This window comes from Erinaceus europaeus, chromosome 21, assembly GCF_950295315.1.
Source record: "Erinaceus europaeus chromosome 21, mEriEur2.1, whole genome shotgun sequence".
NCBI classification, from domain to species: Eukaryota; Metazoa; Chordata; class Mammalia; order Eulipotyphla; family Erinaceidae; genus Erinaceus; species Erinaceus europaeus.
The window spans coordinates 14,942,466-14,957,936 of record NC_080182.1 but is presented as its reverse complement, the minus strand read 5'-3'; the positions used below and the strand labels follow the sequence as shown (position 1 = coordinate 14,957,936).

Below are 15,471 nucleotides of genomic sequence, written 5' to 3'. Positions count from 1 at the left end.
GCTGTAAGCTAAAACATATGTCAGCAAGTTATACATAAAGGGACTCAGTAGTAAACAATTTCAGCTTTGCGGGACTTGTCTCTGTGCCATTATCTCAGCACTGTCACTGTGGTATAAAAGTAGCTGTAAATGAATTGGGATAACTGTTCTAGTAAAACATTTACTAAAATGGACAACAGGCTGATGGCACAGAGTTTGTTTGACAAACCTGCTTCAAGGAAAATATACTAAATCTGTTGAACTGGGGTGCTTAATTTTCTTCTCAAGCTCCGGTTTTGTATTTTTCTTGCTTTTGGTGAATATTTAAGGTGTAGAATGTGAAGTTTTTGAACTATTCAGTTTTTTTTTTTTTTTTTTTTTTTTTTTTTTGCCTTCTGGATTATCACGGGCTGGTGCCTGCACTACGAATCCACTGCTCCTGGTGGCCTCCTCCCTCCCCTACTTGATAGGACAGAGAAAAATTGAGAGAGGAGAGGGAGATAGAGAGGGAGAGATAAAGAGAGTACCTGCAGATTTGTGAAGCAACCTTCCTGCAGATGGGAGGTGGGGCTCGAACTGGGATCCCTGCCCAGGTATTTGTGCTTCGAACTCTGTGCCATTACCTGGCCCCCAACTATTCTTTTTTTTTTTTTTTTATCAGAACACTGCTTAGCTCTGGCTTAATGGTGGTATGGGGGATTGAACCTGAGACTTTGGAGCCTCAGGCATGAGAGTAGAGTCTCTTTGCATAACCATTATGCTAGCTACCCCCCTTTTTTCTTTTCCTTTTTAAACAATTTATTTATTTATTTATTTATTTATTTATTTATTTATTTATTTATTGGATAGAGACAGCCAGAAATCGAGAGGGAAGGGAATGATACAAAGGGAAAGTCAGAGAGACCTCGGCAACACCTCTTCACCACTGGTAAAGCTTTCCCCTTGCAGGTGGGGAACAGGGGCTTGAACCTGGGTCCTTGTGCATTGCAACATGTACTCAATCAGGTGTGCCACCACCTGGCCCCGGAAGTTTTTTTTTTTTTAATCTGCCCAGTAACACTTGATATTTTACTCATTTTGGATCAGAAATGGAATATTTCTTTTTCCTCATTTTTCTTTTTGTAGAAATGAAATTATTTTTCATTCTTAATGGGGATCTGATTACCTCTGAGTTTTTGCCAACAATTACTGATGTTAAAATTTTGAATTTTTCTATCTACTATAAAATCTAATCCAGTGATGAATAACTTTAAACCTTTGTTTAATTTCTACTTTTTTAATGCTAAGTCATTGGTTTGGTGCTTCTGTGTATTACATATGCTGTAACATTTTGTTCTGTGATTATAACGTGCAGTACAAACTACATATAATTCATCAAGATTGAGACCAAGTATCTAGATTATATCCTGTTTGTGGCGTGTGATTTTTCTTTCTAACAGAAAACAGCATGAAAAAAAAAGTCAAGATTTTGGGAATCTCTTCTCATTACCTTCATATTCTCAGAAGTCAGAAGATGGTATGCTTTTTTTCTTCCTCCTTTCATTACTTGTCATGTTATTAACATTTGGCAATGAGAGAAAAACATTAAATTTATTCTTTTAACACTTTGCTTTTTGTTAAATCATTTCTTACTGGCTGATCAAAATAGGTGCCTCAGCAGCATTCAGGTGGACAGGAAGTTGCTAGCTTGTGATTGTTTATAAAATTTTGTGTGTGGGAATGGGGGTATTGGTACAGGTGAGTGTAAGTCTCAATGAGAAGAGGTATAGAAAATGTTGATAATACTGAAATTTGATTTTCATGGCAATGTGAATATGTATGGCAATTTTTTTTAAGTTATAAGTATAGCGGGATGCAGATTTATTGGCTAAACCCAAGTAGCTAAAAGGTTAAAAAGTGTTCACAAACCAATTTAATCAGTATATATATTATTTATCCCTTTACATTTGTCTGTATGGGATTTCCGAGATCAAAACAATTTACACTTAATTCATTGTCTTGCATTTTTTTTTTGTACATACATAGATATGTGTTCCATATGTATAGATAAGCTTTTTTTTTTTTTTTTGACAGCATGTCAAAAACAGTTATATAAAATGATCACTTAAATCCAAAAGCCATTTTAAGAGATTGTCTTTTAATTTGAGGGATAGAAGGATAGAGGAAGGGATTGGTTTAATTAATCTGGGTATAAAAGTAAATAGAAAGTAAGCCTGTATGTCCTTTAAATCAATCTTCAGTGGTTTGAAACTGATTTAAAAAAATGAATAGTTACTACACTTAGATTTGAACATAAAAGCCAATGTTCCTGAAATGGTTAATAACACTGAATAATAAATACAACGTTTTCCTTTTTTTTTTTTTTTTAATAAATTGCCACCAAGAGTATCTCTGGAGCTTGACGCCAGTGCTACAAATCCACTGCTCTGGATGGTCATTTTATTTGACAGGACAGAGAGAAATTGAGAGGGGCGGGGTTGGAGAGAGGGAAATTCACCTTGCAGACCTGCTTCACTGCTTATGAGGTTGTCCCCTTGCAGATGGGGTGTGGGGGTTCCCGCGTGGGCCCTTGATCATGGTAATATGTCAGGCAGCACCTGACCCCCAAAGTTAACATTTTCAAAATGTAGTACTTTGTTGTACTTTTATTTTCTATTGCTTGTATATTGTAGATTATATGGTCCTAAAATAGAAAGTCAGAAGGTCAGCTGTTTAGTTAAAAATAAGTCATTTGTGGGGTCAGGCAATGATGCACCCAGGTGAGCACACACATCACCACATGCAAGGACCTCGGTTCAAATAATAGTCCTTATAGAATCTTTTCACTGAAAAAAAAAATCTTTGCAATTTTAGATTCAGCTAAATTTGACAGTAATGAAGAAGATTCTACTTCTGTTTTTTCACCATCATTTGGTCTGAAACAAACAGATAAAGTTCCAAGTAAAACAGCAGCTGCTAAAAAGGGTATGTAGTTAACATTTAATTGTGTTAAATGTTGTATAAACTATGTAGACACTGGAAATTGGTTAACTGCAAGATGATCTCTAGCCAACACCTAGGCATTGGGTCTTCCTCCCATATAACTTTTATCACTTAAGTACATGTGACCGATGTCTTTCTTTGCTTGAGGAGACTCTTTTTGTTGCTGCACTGGAGTTTTCACATTTCTCTGCCTCTAGTGATCCTTCTATCAATTATTTAAAGAAATCTGAGATATAGGTATCTCAGTGTGCTTGCCTGTCAACTGCGACAACTCTGGTATATGTGTTTCACACTGGCTTACGAGATTCCTCAGGGGCATAAGCTCTGAGAGTGATAGTCGTTGATGACATAACCTTAACTGCCTGTCCGTCTGTTTTTATTTTTTTTTATTTTTTGTACTTTTCCTTCACCTCCCAAATAATGATCTGTGCTTGAATCTCTGTCTTGAAATTGGATAGGGTCTGCTTCTGGGAAGCTCAAACTGAGATAGACTTTATAGTTCTCACATGGCATTGTTTTAAAAATCATTTTCATGTGAAAGTCTTCCATGATAATCATCCTAGAAACTTGGGAGCCATATTACTTTGAAAGTATACCCCCTTATGTAAGTTGGTGAGTTAGAGCTAATTAAAAGGTTAGCAGTTCCCCCCAACAATGTCATATTTTGATTGTTTCATCAATAAAACTGGCCTATCATCAGCTGTATAGGTGACAGCTGGGTGGTATATCCGTAAGCCCTTAACCCGCCTTTTTTTTTTTTTAATTTTTATTTATAAAAAGGAAACACTGACAAAATCCATAGGATAAGATGGGTACAACTCCAAACAGTTCCTACCACCAGAACTCTGTATCCCATCCCCTCCCCAGTAGCTTCCCTATTCTTTAACCCTCTTGGAGTATGGACCCAAGGTCATTGTGGGATACAGAAGGTGAAAGGTCTGGTTTCTGTAATTGTTTCCCCACTGAACATTGGCATTGACAGTTTGATCTATACTCCCAGCCTGTCTCTCTTTCCCTAGTGGAGTGGGGCTCTGGGGAATTGGAGCTCCAGGACACATTGGTGGGATCGTCTGCCCAGGGAAGTCTGCTTGCCTTAGCTTTCTTCTAACCTCCAAAAATCTAATTTCCAAGCAATACTAAAGTAACAGGATACACCATATTTCTCTGTGAGATTAATTATCTGTTGCTAGCTACAAATTACTTAAATTATTAAATTTAAATTTTGTGGCTCCAGTAGTTAACAATAAAAGCAGTTTGTACTATTCAGATGTCCATGTTTGCTGAGTAAAGCTCTTCTGGGGGGGAGGGGAGTCATTGGCTCACCTTGTTGTGTCAGAATTTGTACTTTTGCTAGTAGCTGTTGTGTGGTTTGAGCGGTAGATTTAATCATTAGGACAGATAAAACACAGACTGTAGTTTCTACTGCATGAGGGAGGACTCCTCTATGCTCTACCGAAAGGCTTTTGTGCTAATATCTCAAATTGGGACTGATACTATGTTTTTCATAGAATTAGTATGTGCCGGGTTGATTCAGTACATTTACTAAATTAGGCTTTACTGATCATGCAAGTGAAGCCTTTATCAATCTGCTTTTAGACTAAATAACATAGATGAATTAAAAAAGCTGGTTTATCTTTTAATAATTTTCTATAAATTTTTTTATAAATTTATTTAGTTTGGATAGAGACAGAGAGAAGCTGAGAGGGAGTAGGGAGATAGAGGAGGAGAAAATGAGGAGATACCTGCAATACTGTTTCACTACTTATGAAGCATCTCTGCAGAGGGGGACCCTGGGCTTGAGCCTGGGGCCTTAAGCACTGTAATGGGTGTGCTCAGCCAGGTGATTCTCTAAATCAAATGCCTGTTTAACTAGAACTTGATTATATGTTTTTATATTAAAGTACCACATTTGGATTTCAACTTTTAAATGGAAGTGAGCTGGTTTCTATTAATGGCTTTTTCTGTACAATATTTTAAAGCTAGAACTTAACATGCAGTTAGCTGGGTTATTATTAACATGTCAAATATGCTACGTGTTTATTATTACTATACTATACTTTTACTGCTGCATTTTAGCTACTGCTTAATTCATTTTGATGGTTCTTATTTTAAATACCTCACTTAAATTATCAGAAGCCAAATTAATTAAATAAAAAGCATTTTGTCATCTATGAGAAATGGTTTGCCTTTACACTGGCACCAAATAGGAAATCATTTTATTATTTAAGCTACTTAATTTTATATCAGTAGTAAAACATTTCACTGTATAATACTTCAGTATTGTTTATGATAAATTTATTACATTGATCTCTGAAATAGAAATTTGCTCTATAGGAAAACCAGCTTTAGATACAATATCTAAGCCCAAGAGAGCCCCCAAGCAGAAAAAAATAGAGACTATAAACTCCGATTCAGATTCAGAATTTGGCATTCCAAAGAAAACCACAGCACCAAAAGGTGAGAACTTTTTTTTATTGTTTAACCCTCCAGTATATGCTATGTAAAAAATATTTAGTCTCTTATAGTCATTAAATTTGGAGACACTAGATACTATTTAATTTAATTTAATTTTTAAGAACTATTTAATTTAGGATAGATAAAAATTTGAGGAGGTGGAGGGAGAGAAAGAAATCTGCAGCATTGCTTCCCTTCTTGTGAAGCTTCCTCCTTGAAAATGGGGACTGGGAGCTTGAATCCTGGTCCTTGCACCCTGTAAGGTGTGTGATCTGCCAGTTGTGCCACCACCTGACCCCTATTTTAAATTTCTTTAGTCCCCACTAAGTACTTTGTCTAAAATCAGTCCAAGGAAATGAAGCAGTTTAGTCATCTCTTTGCTTTGTGGACCAAGAAATCCAGACTAAAAAGTGAAGTGAGCAACTTGCGTTCCTAAGAGTGATTCAGAGACCTCTTCACAGACTCACTGGGAGTGATTATTGAAAAGACAGATGAAGATTCCTTATTAAATAATGTCTGATGATACTTATTGGAATAGACCAAGGCTAGGACATAAGCCCAGATCTTTTTACTTATATGGGAAATAAAACAATATTTAAGGTGAAGAAAAAATATTAGACTCAGAACTCCTTCATGTATATTTGTGTGTGTGTGTGTGTGTGTGTATACACATACACATGCATGTGTGTATTTTGAGACATAATTTTCTTAAAGGATAGTGCTCTACCTTTTATCCAACTAATAGATATTACTGTCAGTGTGTTAATTTTATTTTTCAAAATGCTGGGTAGGATAAAAAAGTACAGACCCACTTGGAAACAGAGAAATTAACTGGGTGATTTATAATTGCAATTTAGTTTGTTTCTCACAGCCTAGTATTTTTGAATGGAGGACATTTAGTTATCATTTAAATATTATCCCCTATCCCATTCAATGACAAGAATAAGAAGTTAGGTAGAAAAAAAAAGATAGACTACATATAGTGATTCTAGGTTTGAGAAGGAATATGAATTTGAAAAAAAATTATTTATGTAAGAAAGTTCATTCTAAGACTTACTTAAAATGGGAGTTTCAGCAGGTTGTTACTAGTGCCGTAAGTAAAATATAAACACTTAAAATGAGGGTTAATAGAAAGTATTACAGCATTAGAGCAATTCTGAAATTTTTTTTTACAAGTCTTGGTCTCTAATACATTAGGAACTCTTTTCATCATATAGAATTAAAAATCTTTCTTTAAGGTTCAAGGACACATAACTAACTACACATAGCGTTTAGTTACTGGAATTTGTCACAGAACTACAAATTAGTGTAAATATATTTTTGAGATGCTCTTCAGTCATGTCAGCTTCAACACTGACATGATACTGCTAAATTGTTTCTTCTTTTTCCCTTCTAAGATAGAGGCAGAGAGAGCTGGTGAAAGAGACTATGGTCTCAATACTGATTTGGGCTTGCAGAGGAAATAGAGTACTGCTGTGGCTTCACGGCTACACGAGCCCATAGTTTCCAGTGGACTTCTCCCCACCCACTTCACTCACATTGAAAAAGAGACAAAGATAGAGGCAGAGAGAGCTGGTGAAAGAGACTATGGTCTCAATACTGATTTGGGCTTGCAGAGGAAATAGAGTACTGCTGTGGCTTCACGGCTACACGAGCCCATAGTTTCCAGTGGACTTCTCCCCACCCACTTCACTCACATTGAAAAAGAGACAGGAAGAAACAGATGAGAGACACCACAGCACAGCTCCACCTCTTGGTGAAACTTCCTTTTGTGCACGATGCTCCCATGTAGTACCAGGGCTCAAATGGGACTTCATACATTGTGAAGGGTACATGCTATGGGGTACATTCTACTTGGCATTCTGGGTTTTATCTGTTTGTGTTGTACTTAACAGTACAGAAAAATAACCGTTGTGCCACTTTAGGTAAAGGCCGAGGAGCAAAGAAAAGGAAAGCATCTAGCTCTGAAAATGAAGGTGATTATAACCCCGGCAGGAAAATATCCAGACCAGCAAGCAAGGTAAACAGGAACTTTATCTACTGCATGGTTTTAAGGTAATCTGTAACAGTTCACTTAGTGCTATCTCTTACTATAATAGCGTTAAGCCTAGAATGCGTGTGTGCGTGCACACACACACACAGGCACACACACACACACAGGCACACACACCCCACGCACACATACACACACAGGCACACACACACACATCACACAGACACACACACACACCCCACACACAGGCACACTCTTATTTACCCAAGTATAACTTTTATAACGGGGATAATTCTTGGATCAAAGTGCGGTGTACTTAGAGGATGCAATTTCATCCAGTGTGCAGCAGAAATGATGCTAACTGGTTTGAAAAATCCTTTCAGGCCAAATGAAGATTATTTCTTTTTTACCTGAATAATTTGTCGAGGACTAATTTGATTTTTTTTTTTAACTTGAATTAATTGGACAGTGATTTATTTTCCCAATTATTCCAACTCTTCTCCAGTTTTTCTTTTAAGTAAAAACGTATCTTTTTCTCTTCCTATCAAAACCTAAAGATACAGAGAAATGTTTGTAGCCTTCTGCTGCTATTCACAGAAACTTTTCCCATCTGACTGTCTTCTGCAGTTCTGGTCCCTCTTGGCGACTAATTACTATGTGCATATTATGCACACTGTGAGTGCGCACTGTGTCCTGGGTCTAAGTCTTATTCCCCTCTCATTAATTCATATGTAAATACAAATAAGACACTTTGAATTTTTACTGATCTTGGACCTGTGGTACTACGAACTACTGAATGACTTTTCTTAAGCCACCTTTTGATCATTACTATTTTTGAGAAGGAGAGATATAATAGCACTGCTCTACCATCCATGGAACTTCCCTGGTGCCATCCATGTTTCTTCCATGTAGTTCTGGGGTTCTAACCTAAGGCTTCATATTTAACATGTGTGAACTCCCTCCCAGCTCCTATAATTCTGATTTAAAAAAACATTGTTATTTGTAGTATTTCCAAAGGGTCGAAAAAGTGTAAAGGATACTTAAAGAATGTTTCAATAATATATTTGCATCTTTTTAAAATGTCCAGAAACCGAAGAAAACATCTTTTGATCAGGACTCAGACGTGGACATCTTTCCATCAGCCTTCACTTCGGAACCTCCTTCTCTGCCACGGACTGGCCGGGCGAGGAAAGAAGTAAAATATTTTGCAGAGTCTGATGAAGAAGAAGACGTTGATTTTGCAATGTTTAATTAAGTGCCCCAAGAGCACGAAACATTTTAACACATACCTTGTTTTGTCCTTTGTCTTTTCTGTCTCAGACTTTTGTACATCTGGCTTATTTTAATGTGATGATATAATTGATGGTTTTTTATTATTGTGGTAGGCCTTTTAACATTTTGTTCTTAAGCATACAGTTTTATGCTCTTTTTTACTCATTGAGACGTCATGTATTGTCTGATTGGCTTGTAGAATTGTTATAGACTGCCGTGCATTAGCACAGATTTTAATTGTCATGATTGCAGACTACAGACCTGCTTTTTGAAATGAAATTTAAAGATTAAAAATGGAACTGTGTTCTCTGTCTCTTTCCTAAAGATGAAAGTGCAGATGAAAAGCTCCCACACACTTTTAAAATAAATATATTTTATTCTTTGCCAGGAGACTCCATGGAAAAAGGTAAACAGTATATGAACATAGAAAGCATTGTTAAACAATCTCAATGTACAAACTGAGCCAGTGAAAGTACATCACAGACTTGCTAATATATATATATGTATGTATGTATATATATATATATATATATAAAAATCCCACTAGTGCTTAAATGAGAACTAAGAGACTGACACTTGTATCTGTTAACCACTCTACCACAGCTTTCACTCTGCTTCATAGTGATTGAACAAGGTCAAAGGATGCAGGTTCTCTGCCCCTGCCTTCGGGAGTTATGCTAGCCCCAGGGCATCAAGAAGTCTGGGGGGTGGGGGAGCCACCCAGTATGAGGCGTGAATCAGAACACTAGCACTTACATGGTACAGGTGGTAGACCAGGCTGCTAATTGTCCCGTGAAATTCCCTAATGGCTTGTGAATAAGTAAACAACAACTTCCTAACACTGAAAAGTGTTTCTGCCTTGGAGGCTATCATTACTGGAAAAATGTATCTTTTTTAAATTGGTGTAGTTATGTCATTAAACAAGTAATAAACCACTTTTAATTTAAAGTGACATTAACAGTTGAACAAATGACATTTGATTAACTGAGCTGGCAGTTACACTGATACAGAATGCTATTCTGCTAGTGCAGTGAATTTGTATACTTTTACTGGGCAACATGAAAAAAAAAAAAGATACTATTTGAGAGCATCAAAAAGAGCAAGGACGACCTTCCATAATAACTAAATTAGAAAATCTTCAGCCTTATCTTGTCATACTGTATAGTAGTCCCATTTCCTTACCTTGATGTCTCGATTACTCTATGAAAGCAAGATAAAAGTCTTTTTAGAAACGTTCTTAGCTGGACACGTATAGTGGTCTGTTTTTATAACCTTGATGTCTTGGTTATTTTGAGTATGCAAGAAAGCACCAAACATACAGTGTAGAAAGAACAGAGCCATACTTCTGTATGTACAAAGTCTTCAGAAACTTAACTGGGGTAGATCGTTTTGACTGGGTCTTTGCCATGCAATCTTGGATGTTTAAAGAGGAAAATAGAAGCTTTTAACTAGTCTCTGGTCACATGAAATGGTTGATTTTTAGAATTTAAAAAGTTTTGTATTTCTAGGTAAGTTTGACAGTGAGGAGTATATATTGATACATACGAAAACTTCTTGGTCCTTCTTGAGCTTTAATATAGTTTCGGTTCAAAAACTAAGCAGCAGTAAAAATGTTTTCTTCTTGCATTTTAAATCCTGGAACTGAAGGGACTGGGGAATGTTTGAAGTTGCTGGAAAATGTCTTATTGTACCAGTGGTGACTGACTGACACCACTGTTTTCCACTGAGCTGGGGGAGATGCTGGGACTGTGCTCTGCTGTGTTCCCACTTGAATTTGGGGTCAAAGGTTCATGTCCTTCAGAATTCTCCAGCATTTCCTGAATGAGAGGCGGCATTGATCCAGGAATTTCCATTTTCAAGGTAATTACACGTTCTGCACCTTTTAAAGAAAGATAATAGAAATCTCTCAGAGATAAGGAGTTAAACTGCGGATCTGGGGATCAACATTCATCTACGTTAATAAGGGTGAAACTGAGCTACCAGTGCCTCCCAGAGGCTATTATATTTTCAGAGTATTTAAGTATTAAATGTTAATGAATATATACTATTTTGCAGGAAAGTAGCAGCACTGGGCCATGCCTACATCTGATACTTACAGGCCTCAGTGTTAGAAATCAATATACATTAAGAACATAAAAATAGCAGTTCCTGACTAAAGCCAGAAAGAACGTGTCTTGAAAGTGACAGCTGCTAGGATACCAGTTGCCCACAAATGGAGAAAGCGACTTGAACTGTAAATGCAAACTTGATGTAACAATGCGCGGCCCAATATGGCTCTCATGCCTGTGTGATAGTAAGGCCACTGACATTTAAATTCATTGACTCAAACAGTGCCTTGATTGCACTCACCACATTTCAAGTACTGGGGGTTAGTGGCCACTTACTGCTGTCTTGGGCCATGCAGATTATAAAAAAATTCCACAAATACAGCAATTTCCAGTAATTAGTGCTAGTCTATGATATAGAGAGCGATAGTATTATATACTTATATACTTATCACAGACATAAAGGTCAAGCTTTGGTATCTGTTTGCAAACAGCAGATGCCAGTGCTTGACCTTTATAATTCTTAAACTCAAGTTAGGGATGAACTCAGATACTCTCTGTGAAGAAAGTTCTTAAAAGGCGTTCAAGAATTCAAACAGTTAAAAAAAAATTGGGGGTGCATGTGGTAGTGCAGTGGGTTAAGCGCACATGGCGTGAAGCGCAAGGACCAGCGTAAACATCCCAGTTCTATCTCTGGCTCCCCACCTGCAAGGTGGTCCCTTCACAGGTGGTGAAGCAGGTCTGTAGATATGCCCCCCATCTTTCTATATATCTCTGTCCTATCCAACAACAGCTGTAGCAGCAAGAAATAATGGACAAAAGATAGCCTCCAGGAGCAATGGATTTGTAGTGCAGGCACCAAGCCTCAGCGATAACCCTGGAGTTAATAATAATAAATTAAATAAATTACCTTTATTGGATAGAGACAGCCAGAAATTGAGAGGGAAGGAGCGAGAAGAGAGACACCTGTAACACTGCTTCACCACTTGCAAAGCTTCCCCCTGCAGGTGGGGACCTGGGCCTGAAAACTGGGTCCTTGCGTATTGTAATGTGCGCTCAACCAGGTGTGCCACCACCTGCTCCCCGAATCCAGACTTCTTGTGAAAACAACTTCATTATGTTTCTAAGCACTTGCTGAAATGTAGAGCCTGTTCCCTGGCTCACCAAGATCTTCGGAGACAGAGTAATGGGGGAAATAGAATGCTAGTGACATTTGGTACCCAGGATAGCTGCTGAATTTTCTCTGTGTAGAAAAACCGTACTGTTAACACTCAACTGTGATATAGCTTCAGGTACTTCTGTAATCACTTGACTTGCCAGGTAAACTGAAAATCACTAGGCAAAGAACATTTATACCTCTCAGGAAGGCAAGAATTCGTTTGCTTAGAAGTGTGTAGAAATCTGTCCAGTACACAAGAAAGCAATGTATCTGCACTGATTGAAAGAGAAATTTAACCAATAACAATTACCCGAAGTACTACTGATTTAAGGTTTGGCTGTCCAGGAAAAACTGGTGTCAAGTTTATATTATCCATAGCATGTAGTGGAGAACTGGTATTAAGTGTATAAAACTAGAAAATTTGAAAGTGTCCTGTATCAATAGAATGTTTACTCAGAATAATTCAGTTAGTCATTTAGTCATCTGAGTTTTATAACTCACACTCTACTAGGATTAAAGAATTGAGATTTTCATTTTAAAAAGTTGGCATTATTTAATATTTTGTTTCAGTGAGAAGTAAATTCCAAAGCAGGCAAAAAAAAAAAAAAAAAAAAAAGATAGCTATTGCCAAACTCTCTCAATTAAAACAGTGCATTTAAAAAAGCAAGACAACCCGGCTGGACCCACAGTTTCACTCGTGATTACGAGACTCTAAAGACAGACCTTTAGCACTAATGCTGCGAAGATCTGTAATTTTCATCAGGATCTTTGGAAACATGTGAGGCTTGCTCGGTCGTCTCTTTCTGATATAAATTTTTAGTGCTTCTAGCAGTGGTTCTTGTAACTTATCTACTTTTGTTGGTTCTTCAAGGTCCTGGCGATCTAGATGTCAGGAATAAAATAGTAAAGCAATTAGTGTCTGGACAGTAGTGTTAATGTGCTTTATAGGCTAGAGGGTTTCTACCAATTCCCTTTTCTTGTTTCCATGCTAGTATGACATCATGATTTTTATTAATTTCACAAGCCAATCACGTAACATCTGAAGATACATGCACTTGCTGTTAAGCAGTATTTACTTGAAAATGTGCCCCCTATAGGTCAAAAGTACATTTGTTGACTGGTTGCTTTCGTCTCAGTGAGAGAATTTCTTTTCATGACCAGAAGGTGGCACCACTGAACTGAATTAAAATAATCTTTGAGCAGGCTGGTTACAAAAGGTAAATTGCCCCCTAATTAAGGTCATTATTTCTTAACCACTTGTGATTCAGCTTCCTGTGACTAGTAGGGGTCCGTACAAAGAATAAAGCCATATTTTGTCCCAGTCCTAGGTCTGCAAGATTTAGGGATTTATTTATTTATTTAATTTAAATATTTTTCTTTAGTCATCTGAATTTTAAAGCTCGCATACTCTTTTAGGGTTTTAGTGAATAAGATTTTACATTCAAGTAATTGAGGAAGAGGAGCTAACACAATGACTTGTAGAGAGCACATCCAAGATCCTTGAATTATTATTGAAGAAAAAAGACCCTCTCCAGTGTACTTTAGAGTAGTTAAAAATAAACAGCTGGGGGACGGGCGGTGGCGCAGCGGGTTAAGCGCATGTGGCGCAAAGCCCAAGGACCGGTGTAAGGATCCCGGTTCGCTGGCTCCCCACCTGCAGGGGAGTCGCTTCATAGGCGGTGGAGCAGGTCTGCAGGTGTCTCTCTTTCTCTCCCCCTCTCTGTCTTCCCCTCCTCTCTCCATTTCTCTCTGTCCTATCCAACAACGAATAGCATCAACAAGGGCAATAATAATAACCACAACAAGGCTACAACAACAAGGGCAACAAAGGGGGGAAAAATGGCCTCCAGGAGCGGTGGATTCGTGGTGCAGGCACCAAGCCCAGCAATAACCCTGGAGGGGGAAAAAAAAAAAACAGCTGGCAGTGGGGAAAAATCACACTATGGTATTTCGGAGCAAAGAGATCTCACACTTTTGATTCATAACAACACAGAAAAATGCAATGAACTCTCAGCACGTGTGCCTGGCTTCATTCACATGTCTTCCCATGTTTTAAAATAGCTCCAAGATGGAGGCGAACAATTTCCCACAAATTGCAAGACGTAAGCTGTTCTTCATGTAATCTCACAAGCATTTGCTAAGTAGTTGGTACCTCCACAGATCAAGCAGATGGCACTAAGCAGGCCTGTTTCTGTGTCATCCATTTCCAAAGGCAGGAGCTGGTTGGCAAAGGTGAACACAAGGTCTGTCAGAGGACCAAATCCAGCATTGTGCATTTGTGTTCGATTTAGGGTAAGGCCATCTGAAAAAGTCATGGTGTCTTGTTCTGGGGTATACCTGGTACAAATTCTAAGAATCTGGAAAAAAAAAAAAGGTAGGTTATTGTCATTCACCTGTTCTGATAGCACCAGTCAGATCTAGTTGGGCAGGAAAAAACATGCAGATTTTCCAAAGTCCTCTTGCATTGCATGGGGCACTGTTGCCCTCCTTTTGGATGATGAATATCTTCTCCAACTCTTCACTAACAGACTAGAAAGTTCAAACATGGGCTAGAGTTATTTAGGGAATAATAAATAGCACACAAGAAAATTTGAGAATTATCTGATTGTGCTAAAAGTAACTCATTTGATTCAAATAAAGATTAACTGAGGGCCTACTTAAGTCCCAGGCTCTGTGCCAGGTGCTGGGGGTGAAAAGATGAGAATGATTCCATATTTTTTAAAGAGCTTAGATTCTGAAGGAGGGGGAGGAAACGATGCTATCAATACTATTTTTAAAATGCTTACTCTATATCTTAGATGGCTTATATTTAATCTTTCAAACAATCCAATAAAGGGATTTTTCTCTTCTAGATGAGAGACTGAAAGCCTAGAAAAGTCACAGCCAGGTTGCCAAGTGTTATCCAGCTAACATCTGATTCCGATCTTACGTTTGATCACATCAACACATGGACAGACAACTATAATAGAAGGCGTGGGGATGGAATCAGCCAGGTGGCAGCGCATCTAGAAGATGGAAAGCCCAGACTTTTTTTTTCCCTTTGGGTCACACGGACACAGTCTCCCATCCCACGGGACCTTGTCTTGCCAGTCACCTGACCCTGCTGACCACCCCAGGGTGCCTGCTCCCCAGGACACACCTGCTTCCTCCACTGTGCCCCGGGGTTCATTCCTAGATTCCACGGCTCCTGTAGACAGTTTACCACAATCTAGCACAGATGCCCACTGTCTTGTCAAAGCCATGTGCTGGGAAAGAGCCCCCACGCACTTCAGAACAGTGTCTGCCCAGAACCACTTATCCACACCAACATCTGGGAAGGGACGCTGCCAACCACTTGACTTTTCTCTCTGAAAAAGGCCCAGAGTTGCTTGGAGCAGAGAGAGAAATTAATCATTCCCGGACAGAAATGATAACAGAAATGAATACAGCGAGTCTCGAGAACTTAACCCAGATAGATGCTGGTGCCAGGTCCCCAAGAATGCCTATCAGAGTACCAACCTACAGGAGGACAGATAGGCCGGAGGGGTTGGTGACCTTGCTGTTACATGTCATGTGCAGAAGGGACTGGTCCTTTGAGAAAGTGGCAG

The 15,471-nt window shown here is 38.4% G+C and overlaps 2 protein-coding genes across 7 annotated transcripts in view; one reads left to right on the top strand and one right to left on the bottom strand.

The window, feature by feature from the left end:
* The window catches only part of TOP2B (DNA topoisomerase II beta), a 69,667-nt gene extending 60,683 nt beyond the window's left edge, over positions 1-8,984 (top strand). For both annotated transcript variants that reach the window (XM_060180440.1, XM_060180439.1), the window contains exons 32-36: positions 1,419-1,495; positions 2,833-2,943; positions 5,296-5,418; positions 7,341-7,435; positions 8,496-8,984. In XM_060180440.1, the coding sequence (XP_060036423.1) occupies positions 1,419-1,495; positions 2,833-2,943; positions 5,296-5,418; positions 7,341-7,435; positions 8,496-8,663 (574 nt within the window). In that variant the 3' untranslated portion in view covers positions 8,664-8,984. The remainder of the gene's footprint in view (positions 1-1,418; positions 1,496-2,832; positions 2,944-5,295; positions 5,419-7,340; positions 7,436-8,495) is intronic.
* A 58-nt stretch (positions 8,985-9,042) lies between these two features.
* RARB (retinoic acid receptor beta) overlaps positions 9,043-15,471 on the bottom strand; it is a 463,751-nt gene continuing 457,322 nt past the window's right edge. For 2 of the 5 annotated variants that reach the window (XM_007517120.3, XM_060180446.1), the window contains 3 exons: positions 14,037-14,241; positions 12,608-12,766; positions 9,043-10,559 (listed from right to left, as the gene is read on the bottom strand). In XM_007517120.3, the coding sequence (XP_007517182.1) occupies positions 10,363-10,559; positions 12,608-12,766; positions 14,037-14,241 (561 nt within the window). In that variant the 3' untranslated portion in view covers positions 9,043-10,362. Of the gene's footprint in view, positions 10,560-12,607; positions 12,767-14,036; positions 14,242-14,277; positions 14,414-15,471 lie in introns of all 5 variants that reach the window. The other 3 variants (XM_007517128.3, XM_007517142.3, XM_060180445.1) reach the window with 2 other exon arrangements.